Source organism: Bubalus kerabau, chromosome 10, assembly GCF_029407905.1.
Source record: "Bubalus kerabau isolate K-KA32 ecotype Philippines breed swamp buffalo chromosome 10, PCC_UOA_SB_1v2, whole genome shotgun sequence".
NCBI lineage: Eukaryota > Metazoa > Chordata > Mammalia > Artiodactyla > Bovidae > Bubalus > Bubalus kerabau.
Window position 1 is genome coordinate 16,368,835 of NC_073633.1, and position 26,450 is coordinate 16,395,284.

At 47.0% G+C, this 26,450-nt stretch overlaps 1 protein-coding gene across 2 annotated transcripts; it reads right to left on the reverse strand.

Annotated features, from left to right (window-relative positions):
- On the reverse strand, positions 1-26,445 carry UBAP1L (ubiquitin associated protein 1 like). Of its 2 annotated transcripts, none has more exons than XM_055536257.1 (6): positions 24,560-26,445; positions 19,080-19,350; positions 12,468-13,139; positions 9,476-9,682; positions 2,457-2,558; positions 1-1,311 (listed from the first exon to the last, which is right to left on the reverse strand). In XM_055536257.1, exons 2-6 carry the CDS (start codon positions 19,197-19,199, stop codon positions 1,177-1,179), a joined length of 1,236 nt encoding a protein of 411 aa, XP_055392232.1. In that variant the 5' UTR covers positions 19,200-19,350; positions 24,560-26,445; the 3' UTR covers positions 1-1,176. The 2 variants fall into 2 exon arrangements, with proteins under 2 accessions (XP_055392232.1, XP_055392231.1); XM_055536256.1 differs by lacking the exon at positions 24,560-26,445 and adding an exon at positions 24,109-24,304.
- Positions 26,446-26,450: the final 5 nt, after the last annotated feature.

The window sequence follows — 26,450 nt, forward strand, 5'->3', positions numbered from 1 at the left end:
ACCCAAAGAACTATACAATATTTATTTGTTTTAATTTTCTTAAAGTTACTAATGCCCATAGTTTAAAGAATCAAATGCAGATCATTTTACAAGGGTTATATGAAAACACGCAGTTCATCGCCTATGCACCCCATCTGGCCGTCCTCACAAGGAACCACTTTCACCTCTTTAAGCTGCTTCCTCTGATATTGAAGGAAACTGGAATGTCATCCCAAAATATGCCTCTTTGACATAATTCTGCTCAGTTGCATCCAACTCTTTGTGGCCCCACAGACTGTAGCCCACCAGTCTCCTCTGTCCACAGGAATTCTCCAGATAAGAATTCTGGAGCAGGTTGCCATTTCCTTTTCCAGGGGTCTTTCCAACCCAGGGGTTGAACCTGTGTCTCCTGCGTCTCCTGCATTGTCAGGTGGATTCTTTACCACTGAGCCATCTGGGAAACCGTTGACATAACTGAGCTGAAGGCAATTAAGCAGAAGATGCAAGAAAAGTTCTGTCTTCCTTCCCCGCTTTTCTGCCTTGAGGCAGGATATACATTCTTTTCTGGAGGCAGATTCTTGTCAGCCCAGCAGTGCACCAGGGAACCTGCAAAGAAATCTTACTCCATTCGGTCCCTTCATATATTTACCTCCCTACAGTTTGCTGTCCTTGGAAGCCTGAAACTGTTTTCCTTTGTCCTGTCATTTCTCTACAAATGTATTGTTGTTTGTTGAAAATGCTATATAAAGTGAAAGTCACTTAATCGTGTCCAGCTCTTTGCAACCCCATGGACTATACAGTCCATGGAATTCTCCAGGCCAGAATACTGGAGTAGGTAGCTTTTCCCTTCTCCAGGGGATCTTCCCCTTCTCCAGGGGATCTTCCCCAGCCAGAGTTCTAAACTGCTATCTTGAGTTATTTTCATTGAAGTTTCTTGGGCACGATGCATGCCACCTGCATTAATACATTTTGGTTTTTCTCTTGTTAATCTGTCTTTTTGTTAAAGAGCCCCTATGAAGTTCTCAGAGGTACAGTTTTGCCTCCTCTACAGTATTTACTCCCACTCTTGGCATCGTGTGCATTTTTACAATAAGCATGCACTGCTTTGCTATTCTCACATAGTCTTCATGATACAGTCAGGAGGGATTGCCAGGTCTGGGGCAGGACCAGGGTGCACAGACCAGGGTGCCCTGGGGGTCACTGGGCACAGGCCACCAGCTCCTCCAGGGCTTGCTCGCGGCGGTTGCCATGGACCAGTAGCACTTCCTTGATGCGGTCCTGCTGGAAGCCCATGTCGCTGAACTGCTCCGAGAGGCGCAGGAACTCCCCTGCCTGAGGAAGAGGAGGCAGAGAGGGCATGGGGGGCTCTGGGAGGCTGGGCCTCTGGCCTGGGCAGTCCCCTCCCAAGTATCCACTCTACATACCCCCAGAAAGCCATGACCCCACAGGCCAGGTGAGCCTGATCCTGGCCAGCATCTATGGTTTTCCTGTATCTCAATGACATGAGGTGACATGGGCTCAAACCTCACTTCCTGTGCCAAGGAAGGACGCCCCAGCCTGGCTGCTGGCCCTCTCTGTCTTGGCTTTACTTCCCCTCTCCCACTCCCTCCTGACTCCCTGTGCTCGTGCCCCGCACTGGGGCAGGAAGAGAAGGCTGCACACTGGTGCCCAGAGGATGCACAGCACAGGGTCTCTGTCCAGGGCCCAAACCCTCACACAGCACAGCCTCTGCCTGCCTCCTCTGACCCCACTGCTCAAAACTTCCCTGCCTCTCCCCCAACCCCTCGGCTTCCCTCCCACCCCACCATCCCTCCCACAGCCTCCGGGAAGTCTGCTCTGCCTCTGGACAGGTCACATTCACTGGGCACGCAGGATGTCCCCCTAACTGGGGCCACAACCTCAGGCCTTCTGGGTTTCCAGGTAAGTGGCAAACTCCCTGAAGAGAGTTCAAGCATCATCATGCTACCTGCCTGGATCCTGTCTGGGTGTCCGACAAAGAGGAGCCAGTCAATATTTGCTGTGTTGATTCAGCCATAAAGCTCTGCCCAGGTGGTGTTAGTGGTAAAGAACCCGCCTTGCCAATGCAAGAGATGTAAGAGATGCAGGTTCAATCCCTGGGTTGGGAAGATCCCCTGGAGGAGTGCAAGGCAATCCACTACAATGTTCTTGCCTGGAGAATCCCATGGACAGAGGAGCCTGGCAGGCTGCAGTCCACGGGGTTGCACAGAGTCGGACACGACTGAAGCAACTTGGCACAAAGCTCTGCTCCCTGTTTCCTCCCCACCCCTTCCCCTTGGGTCCTCTTGCCTTCTCCATGTCTCAGCTCCCTAGGCTGTCTCCTTCTCCCCAGGGCTCAGCAAGCGGGCTGTCTCCTGAGGCCCCCAGACTGTCTCTGGTGCTGGTTGGCCCCTGCACGCCAGGCCTGCACGGGCACCCCACCCACCCTTCACTGGGGCCCGGGCAGGAGCCCCACTGACCTGGCTCTCGGAGAACTGGAACATCTCCATGGCCTCATCCACCAGCCCCTCCTCGTAGCCCTGTCGCAGCAGCCGGTCACAGGCGCTAAGGTAGCTGAGAAACTGGGCAGGAAGGGCCACAGAGGGAAGGACAGTTAGAGCAATGCCCAGGACAGCAGGTGCGGTGGAGGAGGCACGCAAGGGCCTCAGGAGGGCTGAGCTCAGGGCCAGGCTGACTGGGCAACCAGCCATATACAGCATGGCCCCAGAGATCCATGAGCCAGCAAAGAGGTTCAGAGGCCTCCCTGGGGACAGGTGGACAGCAAAGCCTCACCAACTGTCCAAGCTGGGGGCTGGAGTCCAGGAAGAGAGCTGCCGGGGTGGGTCAAGGTGTTCCCAGAACCTAAATGGGGAACAGGCCAGGCCTCAAACACAGGTGTCTACCCACCATCCACCCAGCCTGCTCACCCTCCCTGGTGAGCACCCACCTGTGTGAGGGTGCCTCCTTTTCCACCCACCCTGTGCACCCCCACCCCCCCTCCAGACACATAATATCTTTGCGATCCAGGACTCCATGGGCCCCACCCTACAGCAATGTTGCACCAAAGCTGGAAGGGGAGGGGACAGCCAAGCGCCCACAGGGCCGAGCACCTCTTCCAGCCACTCCCTGCTTATTCACCAGGGGCTGCTTTTGCCCTCAGGATAAAGTTCTGCCTTCCAGCCCCACGTTCAAAGACCTGCTCGCTCTGTCAGCAGCCTTGGCTGCTTCCCTCGGCACCCCCAGACTCCTGCCCATCCGGCTCCAAGGCCAAGGCCAGCCTCACTCCTCTGCCCTGGGCAGGCTCTCCCTACCCCCACTCCCACCTCCGTCTCCACCAGGTGTCCCCACAGCACTCAAGGCTTCCTGCACCAACAGCTCTGTAACTGCCTACTATCTTCCTCAGCTTTCTCATCCACCAAGTTTCTGTCCCACAGGAGGACACCACTATGTCTCAGCCTCCAGCACGGCAGGCAGGCAGAAGGAGCTCAATAAATGTAAGCTGTGTTTATAAACTAAATTAAGAACTACCTTCCGGGAGCTCACAGCTCCTTGGGGGAGATAAACCAGATACAGGAAAACACGAGTGCCAGGCAAATCAAAGCAGGATTTACAGGGAATTGGTGCCAAATGAAGGCTCCAGACGATTAAAGTACAGGTACGAGTGGAGGAGAAGCAAGTCGGATTTCTGCAGACCTTCGGAATGGAGCAGAAAACAGACCACATAGACTACTGGCTTTCAGACTGTTCTAGCCTGTGAACTGCCCAAGCACCAGGGGGCTTCAACAGTAACAGGGGGAGGTTGCTGTTACTCTGGGAGAACTGGGGGCAAGAGGTAGAGGGAGCCCAGAGCAGGGGCCCTCACCCCAGGAACCTTGCTCTGGGCACATTCTGAAAACCAACCAACTCAGCTCTCCTGGCATAGTTGAGGGAACTGAGGTCCAGGCAGGGTGGACCAGGGTCCCAGGACTAGGGCCCAGATCACCTGACTTCTTGGCCAGTGCCTTGTCCATGGGTCCCGCCGCTAAAGGAGGAACTTTGAGCTGGCTTGCAAGTAGACAGAGTTTCTGAAGGTCTGTTCATCTATAGCAAAAGTTCTCAGCCTCAGTGCCGACTGTAGCTACCTGGGAGCTTTAAAACTGCGGTGCCTCAACAATAAATTCTGGAGAGGGTGTGGAGAAGGTAACCCTCCTACCTTGTTGGTGGGAATGTAAATTGGTAGAGACACTATGGAGAACAGTATGGAGATTCCTTAAAAAACTAAAAAGAGAGCTACCATATGACCCTGCAATCCCATTCTTGGGCATATATCCAGAGAAAAACGTGGTCCAAAAGGATACATGCCCTCCGATGTTCATTGCAGCACTGTTTACAGTAGCCAAGACATGAAAGCAACCTAAATGTCCATTGACAGAGGAATGGATAAAAAAGATGTGGTACATCTATACACTAGAATATTACTCAGCCATTAAAAAGAATGAAGTAATGCCATTTGCAGCACCATGGATGGAACTAGAGATTGTCATACAGTGAAGTAAGTTAGAGAGAGAAGGTAAAACATCCTACGACATCCCTTATATGTGAAATCTAAAAAAAGATGATAACAAATGAACTTACTCACAAAACAGACTCACAGTCTTAGAGTATGAACTTACGATTACTAGAGGGGCAGAAGCATGCAGGAAGGAATAGTTAGGGAGTTTGGGGATGGTCATACTGATATATTTAAAACAGATAACCAACAAAAACCTACTGTATAGCACATGGAATTCTGCTCAATGTTAGGTGGCAGCCTGGATGGGCGGGGATTAGGTGGGAGAATGGATACATGTGTATGTATGACTGAGTCCCTTTGCTATCCACCTGAAACTGTCATAACATTGATAATCAGCTATACTCCAATACAAAATAAAAAGTTAACAAAACAATAGCCACAAAACACTGGTGTCTCAGTATCACTGCCCACACCCTGCTGATGATGGTAACGTCCAGAGGCCCTGACATGACTGGTAGGGGGAAGCCCGGCACTGGGATTTTTACAGCTCTCCAGGTGATTCTTGTGTGCAGCCAAGATTAAGGGTCTCTGACTCAGTCAAACCCAGTAGACCCAAGCCAGACTGTGTATCAGAACCATCTGCAGATCTTTTAAAATGATAGGTGATAGGCCCCTGGGCCCACTCCAGATCTACTGATCCTGCAGAGTAGATTCCGAGAATCTGCATTTGTAAGGATTCTGCTGCTTGGTCAGTAACTAGGCCTAGCTCAGGCTCCAGGTGGATGAGGATGTCACCTTCAGACCCCAGGATGGGACCCCCAGCAGTCACTGGTCATAAACATATTCTCCTCCATTCTGTGAATGGGGAAAATGAGGCTCAGAGAGGGGCCATGATGTGTCTAGAATCTAAGGGTAAGCCTGGGTCTGGCCAATGGACCCTCAAAAGTGCCACCCATGCCTGTCCTGCAGGCAGTCAGTGGGCACGTTGATCCTGGGGCAGGAAGGAAGGAGTAATGGACAAAGCTTCAGTTCAGTTCAGTTCAGTACCTCAGTCGTGTCCGTCTCTTTGCGACCCCATGAATCACAGCACGCCAGGCCTCCCTGTCTATCACCAACTCCCGGAGTTCACTCAGACTCACATCCATCAAGCCAGTGACGCCATCCAGCCATCTCATCCTCTGTCGTCCCCTTCTCCTCTTGCCCCCAATCCCTCCCAGCATCAGAGTCTTTTCCAATGAGTCAACTCTTCGCATGAGGTGGCCAAAGCACTGGAGTTTCAGCTTCAGCATCATTCCCTCCAAAGAAATCCCAGGGTTGATCTCCTTCAGAATGGACTGGTTGGATCTCCTTGCAGTCCAAGGGACTCTCAAGAGTCTTCTCCAACACCACAGTTCAAAAGCATCAATTCTTCAGCACTCAGCCTTCTTCACAGTCCAACTCTCACATCCATACATGACCACTGGAAAAACCATAGCCTTGACTAGACAGACCTCTGTTGGCAAAGTAATGTCTCTGCTTTTGAATATGCTATCTAGGTTGGTCATAACTTTCCTTCCAAAGAGTAAGCATCTTTTAATTTCATGGCTGCAGTCACCATCTGCAGTGATTTCGGAGCCCAAAAATATAAAGTCTGACATTGTTTCCACTGTTTCCCCATCTATTTGCCAGGACAAAGCTTAGGGTTTGTATTTCTTCCTCTCTCCCTGGTTTTTCCAAGTGCCCTGTCTCCATCACCTGATGCCCACCCTCCTAGACCATCCGCTGTTCATCTCTGACTAAAGACGATTTACTGTAGTATTTGTCTTTCGTGGGGAGAATGGCTGTGAACCCAAAAGAGATGTTCAGTTAATGGTGAAACTTTATAGAACAGAGAGGAACACTAATGTGGTCGGGGAGATCAAGATAAAGTCATCCAATGGCCCTCGGGCCCACACCTTAGAGCCTGGCCCCTGAATGCTCACTGGGAGAAGGCCCACCAGGAAGGTGGTCAGTCTGTGTCTAGAAACACAGCGTTCCTGATGCAGTGAGATTCTTCCAGCCAACCCAAACGGAGGCCAATGCCCTGCGCTGCCCCCAGCTAATCTTCAGATCCCCACAGTGATGACCTGAGACCTCAGCCTTGTCACAGGGTCTGGAGGGGTTGGGGAGGCATGTCAGAGTCCCCACCATGGGCCTGGCCCCTCACAGTGCTTCTGGACTGCTTCTTGGCCAAGGTCCTGGCTTTTCAGCAGCAGCTGAAAGTGGAGGCAACTTTAAATCTACTCTTAAATCTCAGATCAACCTACGGTGCTGCCCTGGAAGATTTTCACACAGAAAATGAGAGAAAAGCACAGTGTAACAAAATTCAGAACCACACCAGCCTGGCATCCACTCTGCTGCCACCACTGACTAATTATGTGAACCTCCCTGACCTCAGTTTCCTCATCTGCAAAGTGGGAACAGTAAAAGCAACCTTGCAGAAATTAGAAGACCTAAATGAATACTCTCAGATTGAGGGACTGGCACAAAGTTGCTCGGTAAATATTAGCAGCACCCCTGCCATCTCCTCCATCATGTTAGCCACCATATGTGGGGCTCACCACGTTGAAAGCTTCCCTCTAGGACTGATGAACCGAGTAGAGCGGGAGCAGGAGTGGGTGGGAAAGAGGACCCAGTGCCTTCCCACCTCCTCAACCTGCAGCAGCACATCCTGATCTGGCTCCTGTTTGAGCCACTCTCCCTCCGTCACTCCCTCACCCAGGAGCAGGCAGCTCCAGACCTCAGGGACTCAACATACGGCCACCATCAGTGACTAGGGAGAGGGTCTCCGAGTCCTCTGATGATGGTGGGACAGAGACAGTAGAAAGAAATATGTGCCATTCAATACCCGTGGCTCAGCTTTCCCACCACAAATAACCCTGGTGCGTAGAAAAAATGCAAAATGGGATGCAACATTCAGCTGGGGGAAGGGGTTCAGATGATAATATTCAATGCCCACCTCTTGCTCCTGCTCATAGTCCTTTCATGCCTCCCTTCTGCTGTGGGGTCTTTGAGAAAACTCTCAGGCCAGCCTTCAAGGCACCCTTAATCTTCCCTCTATTCCCGTTCCTGTCCTATCTCCCACCAGCCCACATCATATATTCAGTGAGACTGTTGGATCAGGGCCTCCCAAGTCCTTCCTGCCTATACCTCTCAGCTGATACTGTTCCTCCTGCCTGGAAGATCATCCTTCTCTTTTCTTCAAATTTAGGTCTTATCCATCCTTAAAGTCCCGCTCAAGGCTTTATACCTTCATGAAGCCTTCTCAATTACTGAAACCTCCCCATGGTAGATTAAGAACAGTCATATACTCTTTGCAGCTTTTCCCATCAAGAGGTAGAGTCTATTTTTCTACCCTTTTAATCTGATCTGGTCTATGACATGCTTTGGCCAACAGTATAAGGCAGAAGTGACTATAATTTCAACCTCAAGAGACTTTGCATCTTCCACTCCTGTACTTTTGGGAACAAGTGGGCTAGCTTGCTGGAGACCTGTGGTCCAGTTGACAAGTTTCACCAACCACTGGATTGTGATCAAGGTCATCCTAGACTATTCAGCTGTAGCTGGGTCACCAAACTGTAGCCACACGAGAGACCGGAGGTGAGACCTGCAAAAGAACTTCCTTGCTGACTCCACCCACACTGCCAACCCAGAGACTCATGAGCGAACACATGGTTGCAGTATTAAGCCACTGTTGGGGTGACTGTCACATGGCAATAGATAACTGAAACACCACCAAATCATTCCTGTTCCTTCTGCTCCCAGGCATCTTCTCACCACACCTCTCTTTTGGCAATTCAGGGTTCTCACTCTCCTGCAGGTGTTCTCATATTCTTAGCTTGAATGGGGGGCGTCAAGACTTGCTCCCAAATATTAAAGCAGCTTGGGGTGCTACCTACCCTTGTTATTACTGGTGTCCACTCTTCTTCCAATAGGAGTGGAGTCCTTAAAAATGGAACCTGGTGTGGTAGACTCTGAGATACCCCCTCCAGATACACCTTCCTTGAAGGTCTTATTGCAGATGGTGGTAGCGGTGGTAGAAACCATCAGCTATCTGTCCCTTCAGGGGCTGCCTTAGCTGCAGAGATCACTTCTCTCAAGTCACCCTCTTTCTACCTCTGGTGACTCATTGAGGCAGAGGTATGAAGGCCTGACCATCTCATCCCCAATTAGGACAACTCCAAAGGGCCATATATGCTTCAGAGCTATGGGGTTGGCTGTCACTGGGTCTATAAAGTTCAACCTCTCCCTCTACTCATCCCTGCTTCTGTCCTTTCCCTTCCCTAGAAGTTGTTCCCAAGGGTCTCCTTAATAAATCTCCATATGCCAAACCCCAGTGGAGTCTGCTTCCTGGAAACCCAACCCACAACACTGGTTTCCCCATAGCTCCTAGCTGCATCCAAACACCAAGGAAGCATCCAGCAAATACTTAGGACTAGATTCATGGATGGGTAGATGGAAAGAGAGAGCGATGGATATGGGTGTGGATTAACTGTTGAGGGAAGTGGTCAGAGCTGTGCCATCCAATATGGTAGCTGTATGTGGCTATTTAATTTTTAATTTCATTTCATTATCATTAATAACAATTTTCAGTCATACTAGCCACATTCAAGTAACCACATATAGCTAGTGTTTACTATATTCGACAACACAGGAATAAAACATCTCTCCTGTTGCAGAAAGTGCTATTGGGCAGCTCTGGAAAGATTTGTGACTGCCCAAAGCTTCAGTCCTACTTTCGGGGCAGAGATTTGGACAGGAGTAGAATATTGAGACTCCCCAAGTAGGCATGGAGGGTCTTACTAAACTCTCATGGAGATGGTAGCCTTAGGATCAAGAAACTTAATCACAACCCCCAATAATTAAATCAAAGCTGAAATTCTGCCTCCGAAGAAAAACACAAAATAACTTCAAGTTGAAGATAAAAACAATGTGGCCACTGACCCGACTCCAGTTCCACAGCCCCCCAGCTCTGGGTCCCCCACTCACCTGGCTCAGGCTCTGCCGCCCCGTCTTCTGCAGAGCCACGATGGCCCTGTGCAGAGGGTACCCCAGGGCAACCACCGGCCCGATGAGGTCTTGCTCCTCCTGGCTCAGGGCAGACAGCAAGTCAGCAGAATCAGGGTGCGATCTGTGGGCAGCACAAGGCTGGGGCACCCGTCCAGGAGGTGGCAGGCAGGTGTATGGGCTGAGGGACTGAAACAAAGACAAGCTGCAAGTGACAGTTACCACTGGAGGTGACACCTGGCTGGGCAAGACATTTTTAAAGGTGCCTTCGCTACAGAGCACAGGGGTTAATATTGTGAGGATCTTGGAGCCCTGCAGACCTGGGTTCAAATCCCAGCTTTCTACTATTTACTCAGTTTGTTGTTTAGTTGCTCGGTCGTGTCCAACTCTTTGCGACCCCATAGACTGTAGCCGACTAGGCTCCTCTGTCCATGCAATTTCCCAGGCAAGAGTACTGGAGCGGGTTGCCATTTACTTCTCTAAGGGATCTTCCCAACCCAGGGATTGAACCTGAGTCTCCTGCATTGCAGGTGGATTCTTTACCACTAAGCCACCAGGGAAGCCAGATTATTCATGTGTAAAATGGATGCAATCATACCAGATAGCTCACAGGGTTGTTACAAGGCTTAAATAAGATGAGGTGAGAAAAGTGACTAGCAAAGGGTTCAGCATACAGAAACTGCCAGTAGATGATAATATTTATTGCTTAGAACAAGCCTGCAAGAGAAATACGATAGGCTCATTCTATTTTATAGCTACTGAAGTCAAGGTTCAGAGAAGCTGGCAAATGACCTGGCAAACAACACACTTTTGGGACCTGTACCCTACTCAGAATCAACGCAGGGTTCTCGACCCCATAGCTTAGGGAGCGCGGGAGCAGGACTGAGCTTCCTAGCCAGAACTTCCTTCTTGAGTCTGGCTGGACTGGGGCTTGGCTAGGCAAGGAGCAGGATAGGAACTGGGTACAGCTGTGGTGCTGGGGAAACCCACAGAGACCCTGGACTAAGGAGAGTGGCTTGAAGGCACTTCAATAGGTTTGGCTGGCATCATCCCTAGCCTGTTCCCCATGAAGAAGCATCCAACTGCTAACCCTGTCCCCTCCTCCAGCAGGAAAGCCTAGGTGCTGTCCTGGCTCCAGGAGCAGAGTGCCTGTGACATGTGAATTCCCTACACGTCCTTATCTTCTCAGCGGTTTCCCCGCCATGGCCTCACCTTAGGATCTACTCTTTACTCCTAGAGTGAAAACCATGCAAGTCTTAGGATTTGAGTCTATGCTTGTGACCTTGAAAAAGATTCTTAGGTGCTCTCTGCCTCAGTTTCCTCCTCTACAGAATATGCATCCCATCTGCCCCCATCTCTCCCCCACCCCACTACAGGGTTGTTGCTAGAGTTAAATTTAATTGGGATCAGGGAAGAGCCCTCCTAGCATCAGCATCTAGCCCGTGATGTGAGTGTGGCCTGTACTGTTTATATAACCTCTTCTCTGTTTGCTGTAAATAACTGTGTGCAGGGTTGCTTTACAGGTTGCGAAGAGATGGCTCAGAGCAGTTCAGTGACTTGCCTAAGCTCCCACAGCATTGAGTGGGAAAAGCCAGACTTTGAGTCTGTCTTTTGGACTTACTTTCACCTTGGCCTTATTCTGTTGCATCTCCTGGCCTGACTGTGGAGTTGCTCAGGGGTAGAAAGCTGTGTCTAAATGTCACCTCCTGCTACTAATCTAACCTAACACATCTGTTCCAGACCTAGATTGTATGGAGTCTGACACTTAAACAATGTAGACTACTTAAAAGGAAAAAGACACAGGAGCATAAACATATGTGTAAAACTGTGCACAAATCCTTGGAAGGGCTTCCAGGCTCAGTGGTGAAGAATGCTCCTGCCAATTGAGGAGCCGCAGGAGACTCAGGTTTGATCCTTGGGTCAGGAAGAGCCCCTGGAGGAGGAAATGGCAACCCACTCCAATATTCCTGTTGGGATTAAACCCACGGACAGAGGAGATTGGCAGGCTACAGTCCGTGCATGCATGCATGCTAAGTGGTGTCCAACTCTTTGCGACCCTATGAACTGTAGCCCGCCAGGCTCCTCTGTCCATGGGATTCTCCAGGCAAGAATACTGGAACAAGTTGCTATGCCCTCCTCCAGGGGACCGTCCGGAACCAGGGATAGAACCCATGTCTCTTACATCTCAGGCGTGTTCTTTACCACTAGCGCCACCTGGGAGGCCCCGGGCTACAGTCCAGGGGGGTCCCAAAGAAAGACTCGACTGAGCAACTGAGCACACTTGCTCAAAGCTTTGGGAGGAGCTAAGCCGGAAGCTTAAGCTTTGCTGGTTTCACTGTGCGTTCACATCTGCTCCCAGTTCTTGGTGCACATCCTTTGTCCTGAAGCCGCCCCAGCCTGCAGCAGCCTTCACCTCCCCCTCAGGACCTGATCCCTCCCAACCCGGCAGTGCTGCCATGTCTCACTCTTCCTTGCCAATCTCCTCATCGCACGCTTTTGACTTTGTCTCTTCCAATCCAGTCTCTTGCAAGAAGTAACTGCGCTGTGAATATTCCTTGATTGAACTCACCCAATCCTTGAACAGTGGGAAGCCCTAGATCTGAGCCACATTCATTGATTCAACAGACATTCACTGAGCTCCCCCTGTGGGCCAAGTGTGCTCTGGGTGCTCTGGAAACAAATGCAATCCAATCACTGCCCTAAGAGAAGTCATATTCCATTGGAAGAGACGCATACTGGGTAATTACAATTATCCTAACAGGTGCCCTAATAGAAGCAAAGAAGGAGACACAGCGAGAAACAAGGAAGGGGACCTCGAAGCAGGGAATACTCTAGGCACAGGGCTGCAGTAAGGACAGCATGGTACAGGGCCAGGTGAGAGCTGGTAGGGAGGAGTGTCCAACCAGGCAGGGGACCCAGATGTGGGGGCCTCGCTGCTAAGCTGTGGCCTTGGCCAAGGGGACAGGTTCCTTACCGCAACTGTGGGCTTGTGGCTCCGCAGCGGGGGCATGGCGCCGGCCGTGGAAGGCCGCGGGGGCAGCTTGAGGGTGCTGGAGGGCGATGGCTTGGGGCCCAAGGGTGGCGTGCGGGTGCTGGGGAGAGAGGCCTCGGAGACAGGGGACGGCGGGTTCTGCGTGGGAGCACTGCGGGGTGGAGGCGCCGGGCCCAGGGGCGGCGCGGGGCCAGGGCAGAGGCTCAGAGCTCGGTGGCGGAGGCGGTGAAGGAGGCTGCGAGGGTGGGAGGCGAGCCTGCCCTCGGAGAGCCGCCGGCTGGCCCCAGCCAGCTCCGACCTCACGCCGCGCAGCACGTCCAGCGAGCACCGCTGTTGGCCCAGGCGGGGGCTCGCCGCGGAGCTGGGCTGGGGGCTGCAGGGCTCCGGCTCTTCCTCCGCGGCAGACGAGGCTGCTTCCTCATCCTGGTCCTCCTCTTCCTCCTCCTCCTCCTCCTCCTCAGGCTGCTCCTGGGATCCGGCCTCCGGATCTTCAACTGCGCCAGGCACGGGTTCCAGCCCTTGCTCGGGGCTGGCCAGCAAGAGCCAGGCCGGAGGGGCGGAAGCTGCCCCCGGAGCATCGCATTGGACTGGGCAGGGTCCCCGGATGACAGCCTCCACCCAGAAGAGTGTCCTCCTCTCCAGGCTGAAGTCGTGCTGCGGAGACAGGCCAGGGGAGGCTCTGCCAGGCAAACCAGGGTCTGAGGGCACACCCCTACCTCCTGGCCCCCGGGGAACCTATTCAGCCACAGACTCTCCAGGCCTAGACAGCTTCTGATTCTAAGCCCCAGGCCTTCATCACAGGCCACCCTCACCCTCGGTTTTAGCTAGCATTGGAGTGGATGGCTGTCAATAACAATTTAATAGCAGACTCTGTAGACAGGACAACGTGAGGAACAGGTTAACAGAATGAAAGTCTAAGTCCCTTTGCCACTCAGCATATAATTGAATAACAGTGCCCTAAACAATTTCTCCAGGGGACTTCTCTGGCGGTCGAGATTGAGAATCTGCCTTCCAATGCAGGGGATGAGGGTTAGATCCCTGGTGGGAGAAGTAGGATCCCACATGCCAGTGGGGGCAACTCAGCCTCTTCACCACAACTCGAGAAGCCAGGGCACCCACAACTACTGAGCCCGCAGGCTGCAGAGCCTGCACCACTAGAGAGCCCATGCATGCAGCAGACAGAGAGCCCACACACCCAACAAAGACCCAGTGCAGCCAAAAAAAATTTTTTTTTAATTTCAACAAAACTTTTCCTTCACCAAGAAGCTTTCACTTGAGCTCAGCACCATTTGTCAGTGAGCAGCTGGCCTTGGAGGGTGCCCCAGACACACAAACCTCTGCATGGAGTAGTACTTGCCCCCATCCCATGTGCTGCCTTCCAGCTCTTGGGGGCCCAGGAAATGTAAAAATCTTCTTCTTCTTTTTTTTTTTCCCCTGAACTCTACGTAGTTGGTCCTAATGTTATTCCCAATTCCAGATTATCAAAAGGAGGCTCAGGAAATTTAGTTTGCTCGAGGTCAGATCAGTGGTGAGTAGATGAGCTGGGATTCCTGTCCATCTGACTGATCAAGCCACCTAAAAAACTAAATGTGGAGCCCACATAAATAATTTAAATTAAGAGTTTATGTGAAGCAAAAATAAAATATTCCCATTAACTACTATTAAAATTAAGAACTGGAAATATAAAACTCCATTAAAAAATATAAATATTCTTAAAAGGCAACTTCAGTGCTCTGTGATGGCCAGGTAAGCCTGGGGGAGTGGGGGGGGGGGGCGGATGTGGGAGGCAGAAAGGCAGACAGAAACTGCCTCTCCCCTCACCCCACTCCTGACATGACCCTAAGTTGGGGAGAGGAACAGAACTTAGCTGTTCTAAGTGTGGTTCCCTGACTGAGGTCAGGGAGTGTATCTTATTTCTCTCTGTTCTTGAGGCCCAGGGCACTTCTGGCTCCAAGGGGATATTTGTAAGAGTGTACAGAATAAATGATTAGAAAAAGAGACTGGAGCAAAATGTGTGGGTTGGGAAGGACAGAGGAGGTAAAAAGACCACTTCAGAGCTGAGGAGACCATCATGGAGGGAAAGAGACTGAGAGATAATGAAACAGACAGTGGAACTTAGGGGATAAAAGGATCCAAAGACCCAATAAAAATACACGCACTTGCAATTTGTGGAACCTAAGCAAGATGATTCTAAAGTTCATATGAAAAATAAACAAATAATAGCCAAGGGCTTCCGTGGTGACTCAGTGGTAAAGAATCCACCTGCCAGTGCAGGAGACACAGGTTCGATTCCTGGTCCAGGAAGATCCCACGTGCCATGGAGCAGCGAAGCGTGTGCACCACAACTACTGAGCCCACAGGCCGCAAGTACTGAAGCTTGCACACCCTAGAGCCTGTGCTCCGCAACAAGAGAAGCCGCTGCAATGAGAAGCTGCCACGGCAACTAGAGGAAAACCTGTACAGCAACGAAGACCCAGTACAGCACCGCACCCCCCTCCCCGCCAATGCACACCAAAAAAAAAGAATAGCCTAAAAACCTCTGGGGACAAAAAGAGAAATAAAGGGGACTGGCTCTACCAGCTGCTAATATATATTATAAAACCTCAATAATTGAAGCTAAGGTACTGCACAGAGAGCCTAAAGGTAAAGAACAGAAGGTCCAGGAATGGACGTTATCTGTGGGACTTTAGTAGATAATAAGGTGGCATTTCAAGCAATGGGAAAAAAGAGGGACTGGTCAATAAATGATGTTAGTGGAAAGAAAATAAAGTTGGATCCATTCTTGCATCCTACACAAGGGGAAATTCCAAAAGGATCAAAGATTCAGTTATTTGAAATGAAACTATAAAAGTACTAGCAGAAAAGAGGAGAGAAATCCTTTATAATCTCAAGTAGGGAAAACATTGCTCACTCTGAATTGAAACTGAGAAGCCGTGAAAGTACACACATGCACAAGTGAAAATCTGCATGGCAAATACACCCCACAAGCAAGGTCAAAGGCAAATAACAAACTAGCGGGAAAACAGGACTGATAGCACAGACAGGAGTGCCTAGAAATAGGTAAGAACAACCGACAGCCCAACAGGGAAACAAACAAAAAGATATGAACAGTCCACAGAAAAGGAACTACAGATGGCTCTTAAACACATGAAAAGCTGCTCAATCTCACTCACAATAAGAGAAAGGAAAATAAAACTATACTGAGATACCATTTGCCTATCCCTCAGCAAAGATGCAACATCTGATGACTCCTTTGTTGAGGATTGCAGCTAAGGTATAAGCCCATTTGTAGAGTGCTGTGCATGCTGAAGTCACTTCAGTTGTGTCTAACTCTTTCTGACCCTCTGGGCCACAGCCCACCAGGCTCCTCTGTCGATGGGATCCTCCAGGCAAGAACACTGGAGTAGGTTGCCATGCAAGATCTCCAGGGGATCTTCCCGACCCAGGGGTCGAACCTGCATCTCTTATGTCTCCTGCATTGGCAGGTGGGTTCTTAACCACTTGCAGTGCCACCCGGGAAGCCCTTGTAGGGTGCTGGTTGGATGTTAAACAGTATAACCCTTATGGAGAGCAATTTGGCAATATGATTTAATTCATATAGTCTTTCCCTGCGGCATTGCTTGTAATGGCAAAAGACTGGGAAGAACCTAAGTGTCCATCAAGAGGGGATTCATTCAGTAAAGTACAATATATCCATATAATACAATACCATGCAGTGAAAAACAAACTGAAGAAGCATTCTGTGTATTGATATGGAAAGTCTTCAAATATGTTAAGTGAAAAAAATCCAGAAGAATAATGTATAGAAAATGCTACCTTGGGTGTGAAAAAGGAGGAAATAGCTGTATTTGCTTGTATGTACACATATAAGAATCTATAGAAGAATACATTTTAAAATACAAGTAACAGAAGTTACCAGGGCAGGTGGGGACAGGACAGATAAGGAAGTGTCAATGGAAGGCTTTTTACTCTCTTAAGACAGGCAAAATGCCTGGGAGTCAAACTGACCTCCAACCTTGTTTTTTAAAAAAAAGTGTTATTGGAACACAGCCGTACTCACTCACTCCTTTATGTAATGTCTACGGCCCTTTCTCCCTACAATAATAGTGTGGAGTGATTGCTACTTTTTACTATCTGGCCCTTTACAGAAAATGTTTGTTGACCCTCGATCTATACATATATATATATATATATATATATATATATATATATATGTATTCTTTCTTAAAAATTTAATGGACGAAAAGGAAATCAACTCTAATTAAAGGAAAACTATGATGAAACAACAAAACACAGACTTGCCGAGGCTCCGCAGGAAAGCAGTAGGTGCAGGAGGTGGACGTGGGCTTTAGGGACTGACGCTCATGTTGGAATCCTGGCTGTGCCACTCACAGCCACACGGCCCTGTTGGTCACGTGGGTGGAACTTTTGTTTCCTGTGCCCTGGAGAGGGAACACCCACCTGCTACAAGGGTCATAAGAATGAGAGAGAAGAGTGAACCTATGAAGCGCACGTGGCCTGGCCCTGGTACATAGCAGGTGCTCTATGAATGGAAGGTATTTTTTTTTCTTTTTCAGGCTGCTACAGATTCATTGGGTAATCTAACCACTATCTATAACATTGTTGCTATGGGAAAATGTGTTTCAAGTTCCAAACACTGGGAATAAAGCCCAGTAAACTTGGAAGACTGACCAGGAGAGGCTATAAATCATACGTGGAGTCCCATGCTTCTCTATTTGATAGCTGGCCACAGCAGTAAAAGAAATGGAGACTCAGGACGGGAAATAGGCTCAAGGGAGATGAGTGGGTGTGGAGTGCCCACCCTGAGAACAGGAGGCAGGGCCAGGGCCAACACGTGGGCTGGGACACAAGATGTAGACTCAGCAGAAGGGTACCTATTCCTGCTTCTAGGAGGAGTAACTTTCAGAATAGCCTCCTCCCGGCTTAGCAGAGAGGGAATAGTTATGCTAGTCTGTCTACCTCCACTGGAGCTTAGTAAAGCAACTTCCTTTTCCAGCAATACAGGCCCTACTGCCAGAGTGAGGGCCCACAGCACAGGTTCTCTGGGGAAAGCAAGAGCTCCTGCCGCACCCAGAGGAGGCCGCTGAACACTGTACTCAGAGCTTTACGAAGCTTATTTCACTTCTGGGTCCTGAGGAACTTAAGTGCAACTCCAGGGGCTGCAGATGAAGTCTCCTGCTTCTATGCCTCCAAGCTACTCAAGCCTCTCTACCTGACCCTCTCCAGGCCTCTCCTTCCTAGACTGGTTTCTCTGCACCTAACTTCCCATAACCCTGTATTTTTTTGCCCTTGAACATTATGTGTCTGATGTCTCTCACTTTCCAATCCTTCTCTGAGCTATCATGAAATGATCTGCAATCAAGATCTAGGTTTTATTTTTTACGTAATTTTTAAAATTAATACATTTATTTATTTTTGGCCGTGCTGGGTCTTCGTTGCTATGAGCAGGGTTTCTCTAGTGGCAGCAAGTGGGGCTACTCTCTAGTTGCGGTGTGCAGGCTGCTCATTGCGGTGGCTTCTTTTGCTGCGGAGCACAGGCTCTCAGGTGCACACACTTCAGTAGTTGCTGCACATGCGTTCAGTAATTGTGGATCGCAGGCTTAGTTGCCCCGTGGCATATGGGCTCTTCCTGGACCAGGGATCCAACCATTTCCCTTGCATTGCAAGGCAGATTCTTAACCCCAGGGAAGCCCAGGACCTGGGAATTAGTCCCATCATTGCCACTATCTTTGGACAGATCACTTCCCTTCTGTGAGCCTCAGGCTCCTCATGTGAAAAGTGAGTGAGAGCTGAACTAGATCCTCAAATTTTCCTACCAAGTGGCCCACAGACAGTGCTGAATGAACACACAAGATCCCAAGGACTCAGTCCCAAGAGATCCACCACCAGCTCCACAGCTGTTTGCAATCCTTCTCTTTCATTTGTTAAAATTCATGTGGATTTTGCCTTCTACCTCATTATATATCTGTGTTATAATACAAATGCAATAGGTTTCCTCCTAAATCTTCAAATAAATTTGACTCACTTGGAAGTTAAATAATCATGTTTATCCTGAGGGTATGTGATCTCACCGTATACACTGAGGGCATACCCCAGTGTGTGAGCCATGGGGCAAGGGGTGCTTCATAGGTGCCCCATGGATAGGTGTACTTTGGGTCTGTGGAATAGTAATCCATTCTGATGTGTCCTGTGTAACTGTCTGCATTGTAATCTCAAGATAGCATCTTAGCCCAGTGGAGGGATTCTAACAGTGGAATTTTAGACTTGGCAGTAGGCTGATAGAGAAGAGAGGAATTGGAATTGGAGTATCCTTGCAAGGACTCTCAGTAACTCCATACAGGCATGTTATTCTTTCTGGTTATTCTAAACGTAAGATGCACTAAATAGCCCCATGTTCAAGTCTCTAGACTTCTTCATGGAATATCTTTTCCTCTTGGGTTATTTTCACACTTCCTAGAATATATGAGAACAGGAGTGGCTGCCATTTAAAATCAAGGAACAAGGGGCCTCATGAGGCTCAGCATCAGACCCACAGACCAAAGGATGAGAAGACAAACAGAGAGAGGCACTTACCATAGAACCCAGCAGAAGTTCCCTGCAGTCTGGAATACTGAGATCTGGCCCAGGGAGGGGCTCTGTGTCTATCACAAAGCCCTTGGGCACCTTGAAGGGGACATCATCCAGGGCATTCATTCTGTCAGAGGAGTGTGGAGATGGCTGAGCAGGGCTGGAAAGAGCAAGTCCCTGAGGACCAGGCCCAGGCCTCAGATGGCTCACTGCTCTCCTGTGTGGTGACTTGGCAGAGCCCCACACAGCCAGGAAGGGAACGGTGAAGTGACTTGAGCTGCATAAGGGAGGAAAAATGAATAAAATCAAGAGCCTTCAAACTGACAGCAACTGATATTTTCATGTTTAAGTCTTGCTCTCTAGACCACTGTTTCCCAAAATGTGGTCTATAACACTAATTCTAAAGGGTTTCATCAAGAGTATTCACCCCAATGGTGAAGAAAGAGCTATCAAATTACACAAACTCTTTCGAAAAAGAAGGGAAAAAAAGGAATATGTCCTAACTTGTTTTGATTTCAGCATCACCTTAAAACCAAACCTGACAAGAAAAGGAGAGGCAGATATTTCATGAACATAAATGCAATAATCTTACCCAAAATAATTATGGATAGAAAAAATACAACACTTCCAGGTTGAGTTTAATTTCAGGAATGAGAGACCTCTCATTCAGTGGAAATAAAGATAAATATCAATAGAATAAAAATTTTAAAGTGTGTAATCATGATGCAGAAAAAGCACTTGATAAAATCAATATCCATTCATGATTTTAAGAAACAATAAACAAACTCTATTTGGCAACTTAAGAATAGAAGGGAATTTCATTAACCTAACAAAGAATGTCTCTAAAACATCTAAAACAAACATCCCACTTAATGGTGAAATAGTAAAAGATTTCCCCAATATTGGAAATGAAATAAAGATGTCCCCTTCATCTCTTCTGTTCAACACTGCCTTGGAGGTACTAGGCTGTGCAAAAAGAGAGGGGGAAAAAAAGTATTAGGATTGGAAAGAAAGAAAACTACTTCTAGAAATAGAAAACTATTTCAAGATGACATATTTATATGTAGAAAATCCAGAGGAAGAGTATGTTATGTTGTAAAGCAATTAATACAGTGTGATATTGAGAGTTTACAAAGAGACCAACAGAATAGAAAAGATAGTTTAGAAGCAGATCCACACATATACAGATCCGTGATTTATGACAAAATTGGCCCTGCAGAGCAGTAGGAAAATGAAGGTCTTTTTAAGAAATGGTTCTGGATCAACTGGATATTCTCCAAAAAACAATCTTGACCTCTACCTCATAAACAAAAATCAGTTTCAGGTAGGCTGTAAACCTACATGTGAAAGGTTAAGAAAAAAACTTGAAGATAAAACAGGAGAATATATTTATGACCTTAGAAAAGGCAAACATTTTGTAAAATGTTACAAAAAAGACTAACCACAAAGGAAATACTGATCAATTGGGTTACGTTAAAGTTAAGAACTTCCGCTCATCACAGCATTCTGTTAAGACAGTGAAAAAGCAAATCACATAGAGGAAGAAGATATTTGTAGTACACATATCTGACAAAGGACTCATATCCAAAATATGCAAAAAGTTTCTACAAATCAATAAGAAAAAGATCCCAAAGTGGGCAAGATTTTTAACAGGTACATCACAAAAGAGGACATAAAAATAGCCAATAAACATGATGTTGTTTAACCTCATTAGCCCTCAGGGAACTCCAAAATGAAACAATGAGATATCACTACACACACACAGAGGAAGGGCTAAAATTTTAAAAAGCCTGACAATATCAAGTGTTGATGATGTTGTGGTACATCTGGAACTCTCAGGCACTGTTGATGAGAAAGTCAATTAATATTAGTCAACAATATCTGCTAAGCTGAAATCTAAAAATTAAAAATTCACACATAGCCACTGAACCGTTTGGTTAAGATCAGTTAACCAAGTGCAGTATCAGTTTATTAATACAACAGCCAGGGATTTGCTTTTTTACATATTTTGGACCACATTAAATGCAATTGCATTTTAAAAAAGCAAAATTCATTCATACAGAATTCAATTTCATGACTGCCTGTAATATACACTTAAATCTAGACTCTTGACCACAGGAATTTTACAATCAGGGTTTACCAGGGAGTACCTCTGGCTCAATACATCATCCCTATCAGGATGGTTTCGAAGTCCTGCTGTGCCGGGTCACTGGGGTCATCCCCACACACATAGGAGAACATCCCGTGAAGAGGAAGAGTGGATAATCTGAGGGCATAGAGGTCAAAGGAGGCCAGATGGGCAAATCCTTTAATTCCCTCATTTCTGCTGTCTGCCCTCTCTTGTCATTGTCTTACTGTACAGAAGGCTCGAAGGCTTCTCCACCCCACGTTGGGAAACAGTCTCCCAGCATATTGGGAGTGAATCTTCAACTATAGGATCAGACAGCTTCCAGTGTGATCACTAAGTAACCTACCCAATCAACCCTTCCTACAGGGGACCTTTGAGATATAAGGAGTTGTAGGGAACACATGAGAGTGAGGAAGCTTTGGCAGTCTCAGATTTGTTGTTTACATTTTTGGCCATCATTAGAATTTTTAGCTATGGGGAAGGGCCACAGTTGATTTAGACACAAGTGTGAACTGCGCATCCAATGAGCAAATATAGAGCCCCTCTCCTGCTTCCTTTCCTCCACTCCAACATCTGTATCCTAATGATATTCTCAGCACTATACCTGCTTCTGAAGTTCTTTAAGAGTTTGAGGATTCTGGAAGCACATTTTAAGAGCAGCCAGGACTATAGTGTAAGACATGATCTAGTTAGACCATATTCTAAAATGACAGTCACTCTGCTAAATACAAAATAAGAGGCACAGATCATTAAGTGATGACATTCTTCAGAGGAAGGGGAGTATTCCAGTCCTTATGGGGGTTGGGGAAACTTCAGGAAGATAGGACTTGATCTGGACCCTGGAGGGTGGGAGAAAAGCCTGCGGAGCAGGGAGAAGGTGAGGTAGAGAGAGAACATAACTCCAGGGAGAAAATAGCTTAAGCCAGGGAGCAGGGGCAGGGCAGAGTGAGACAAGCTGCTTGAGTCAAGTATATGGTTTGTGTTGAGAAGCAGTCTGCAGTAAGACTGAAGGGGTGCAGAGGTGGAGATGGGGAGGGTGCTGAACTTGAACTGAGTGCCAACACCATTCAGTAAGCAGTGGAGAAAGCCCTGAAGAGATCTGAAGAGGTGGGGTGAGGGTGGGGAAAGGGGGATAATAGGAAAGCCAGTCTATGAATGCTCCGACAAACTGCATAACCCAGGACCTTTCTAACATCAGTTCATCGGTCTGTGCCCACGTGGCTGTTTCTGAGCCTGGGGCTAGGGGCTGGGTGATAGGGATGGTAGTAATTGATCTACATGGAGCCCCAGCAATGATACTAGTAGTATAGGTCTCCACTATACTCTCAAAATGACTTCATCCTTGCCCACAGTTTCAATAATCTATGTGCCAGTACTCACACATGAAATTCTCCAATTAGGCCCTTCTAAGATCAAACTTTGGAAAAGGCAATGGCACCCCACTCCAGTACTCTTGCCTGGAAAATCCCATGGACGGAGGAGCCTGGTAGGCTGCAGTCCATGGGGTCGCTAAGAGTCCGACACGACTGAGCGACTTCACTTTCACTTTTCACTTTCATGCATTGGAGGAGGAAATGGCAACCCACTCCAGTGTTCTTGCCTGGAGAATCCCAGGGATGGGGGAGCCTGGTGGGCTGCCGTCTATGGGGTCGCACAGAGTCGGACACGACTGAAGCGACTTAGCAGCAGCAGCAAGATCAAACTTATAAATGCAACTGCCTACAAGGCCTTTCCTCCATAATGTCTCAAGGGTGCCTCAAACTCAACATACCCAAGATAAACTCTGACAGTTCCCTCCCCCAAACTGCTCCTCTTCCTCCAGGATTCCTTATCTCAAGGAATGTCTAAGATACACACAAAAGCTTGGGACTCATCCCCAACACTTTCTTCCCCTTCACCGCCACCCATCTCAAATTCCCACCGGATTTTCTCTCCTAAATCTCTGGAATCTAGCCATTTCATGCTACCTCCACTGCTGCCGTTGGAATCCGAGCCCCCTTCCTCCCTCACTTGGACAACTGGTGTCCATGTATCTTCTCATGCCTTATCATTCTGTTACATACACTGGGATGAAATTGATCATTTCAAGCCATTCTGATGTTTAAAAGCCTCCAATGGTTCCCCCCTACTCTCAGAATAAAATCAGACTCCTGACAAGGAATTCCAATGCCCTGCGGTGTCTGGCCCCTACTCCCTCACTTGCCGTTTTATTCTCACCATGCCCACCTTCAACTGCATTGCCCTCTCAGCCCCACAAAGAGTCCTTACATACACTATTCCAGATACCTGCAGTGTTCCTCTTTGTCTCTTCCCACTAGTTAATTCTTCAGAGCTCTACTGGAACATCATGTCCCCAAAAAAGCTTTCCCTAACCCCCAAACTTGAATTGGTCCCACTAGTACAGTGGCTTTCAAGGTTTTTTTCCTACTGTGACCCATAGAATGAAATACATTTGACTTTGTAACCTAGTAAATACATACATAAACTGAATGATAATTCTTATACTTACTATGTGACACATAGATATTTTGTATTATTTCACCTAAAAGCATTACAGAACACTCGGTTTGGGGGGGAAAAAAAAGAGGGGGGGAACCATAGCTCTCCTTCACAGCACTCGGTCCACTTTTTGATTGTTGGATGATTATCTATCTCCTTTAAAGCCTGTACTCGTTCGGGAGTATTTGGTATTTTGCTCACCATTACAGCCCCTGTACTTAGCAAATTATCTGAGCCTCAACAGGCACTTAAAAAAATTTGAACAATGAAAAATATAAATTTGTGACTTAATACTGTTTCTTTGTAGTGCATATCACAATTACAACTGACTACTCTAGACTAACTGCAGGAAGGCAGGAATCCTATCTGTTTGCCCCCTTTTTATGTCTCCAGCATTTAACACTGTACCTGGAAAATGGTAAATAATAATTCCCCAAGAACACCATTCAAATCCTGGTAACCAGCTTCTGACAAGAATAAGTTAATGAAGTTGAAAAGTGTCTGCTGCTCTTCATAGTTATCCATTCTAAGTCCAGTTGTCTCCAAGACTTCAATCTTTGCTTCAGAGACTAAGAAAAACCCAGCTTATTCCAAAAGGAAAATGGAACCTTCATTGGAAACAAATTCTTCATGGATAGTCAGGTGTGGCAAATCAGAAACTACTAATGCGTACACCCAAAAGTAAACAGTTAATTATGTGGGAATAGCTGGTTATAAGTAATTTTTTTTTTAATTTAGTTGGAAATGCTTCATGTAATCTCTACTCTGTAAATTATGTCACAGCTAATACTTCACAGCATTCACACTCTTTCTATATATTATTCTTATTTGAATGGAATAAGACATACTTTGCACTTACCTTGTAATTCCCAAGATAGCTTCTCTGAGGACAAAATTTATAGAAGTAAATTGCTACAACAGATGGTATAATCCCAGCTAAGCTTCTCAATAATCCTTGCACAAAAATCACGTGGAATAGGAGCATGAATGGCTTTAGAGTGATTAAATTGGTTGGCTATAGCAAATTCTTTGACGTCATAGACTCAGACACTCCCACTGAACACTCTTAGTATTTAACATACAACTAATCTCTTTTATTTTTCAATCTTCCCTGTACTTATCTAATTTCTTAAATGCTCTTATTAAGAGTTTCTCAAAAAAAAAAGAAAAAAAAAAAAAAAGAGTTTCTCACACATCTAGTGTCTCCTGTTAATTTGTCAAGATAAATTTCTTGTATATAGGACATGATGAATTAACACATTTCTGGTTAGTCTTTGAAGGATTTTAATTCTCTATTTTCATTTATATATGTTCAATACATAGAGAATATAGGCTATATGCTGCATGCTAAGTTGTGCTGTGTGGCAAGTTGCTTGTCGTGTCCGGCTCTTTGCAACACTATGGACTGGACTGTAGCCCATCAGGCTCCTCTGTCCGCGGGATTCTCCAGGCAAGAATACTGGAGTGGGTTGCCATTCCTCCTCCAGATCTTCCCAATCAAGTGATCAAACCCACATCTCTTATGTCTCTTTCATTGGCAAGCAGCTTCTTTACCACTATCACCACCTGGGAAGCCCAGTATAGGCTACACCTATAAGGTAAACTTGGAACAGGATACTGGGATTGAGTGGGAACTCAGGATCGGAGTTAAAGAGGCTCCCACTGGCCAAACATGAAGCAATCAATAAGAAATAATAACAATGGGTTGAAAGAAAAACCCATTTAGATCCGAATTCATAATGACACTTAAAAACAAAATTTACTAGTAACTTTTAGAGGATGCAACTCATTATTTTGAATACTAGTAAATAAAATCATGTGTTTATTTTTTGCCTTTCCTATACAAATTCTGGTCCTGTGTAATCAAATAGTTGATGAGGTGATGCTTCTCCTTTTAATATCCCAGCTGAAGTAAAGAAAGAAGGGCACAATTAAACTGTCAAGTCTTTTGCAACTCCAAATACGAGAGTCTTGAATAACAATGGCTGCTAGAATCACAAAAGGAGACAACCGATTAGTCCTCCTGTATTTAGTACCAGGTCTACGATATACTTGCGCCAGAAGATCCTGATCTTAATGTGATCAAGCCTCTAGCGTGGTCCAAGAGAAATATACGAGCCACATGTGTAACTGTACATCTCAAGTCAAACTCAGTTTCAGTTCAATTTCAAGTGCCCAACAGCCATAGATGGCTATGGTACAGTTCTAATCATTAAATTATAAGAAATACAGGAACAGAGCAATATGTAATCACAATGATGCAGTTAGCTAAATCCAGACTGGGAACTCTTTAGAAAAAAAGATGATCTGATTTCCTCAAGTAATAAGTTGCAAGGGAGCGAAAGAGTGAAAGTGCAACAGTACATAGGAAGAAGACCTACGGGTTGTGAGAAACTTAAGAGACACATCAGCTAACAACAACGCATAGATTGCATCCAGATCTTGATTTGGAACAAAATGTAAAACACACATTTCTGAGATCATTTGAACACTGACTGGATATTTGATGATACTAAGGAGTTATTCATTTCTTTAGGTACAATAATAGCACTATGGTTAAATTTTTTTAATGTCTTAGAGCTATATACTGAAACACTTATGAAGTAATATGGCACCTGAGATTTGCTTCAAAATAATCCAGTGTGATTGGTAGGGGTACAGATAAAACAAGATTGGCCAGGAGTTGACCATTATTTGAAGCCAGATGATGAAAAATATTATACCATTCTACCTTTCAATGTTTTAAATTT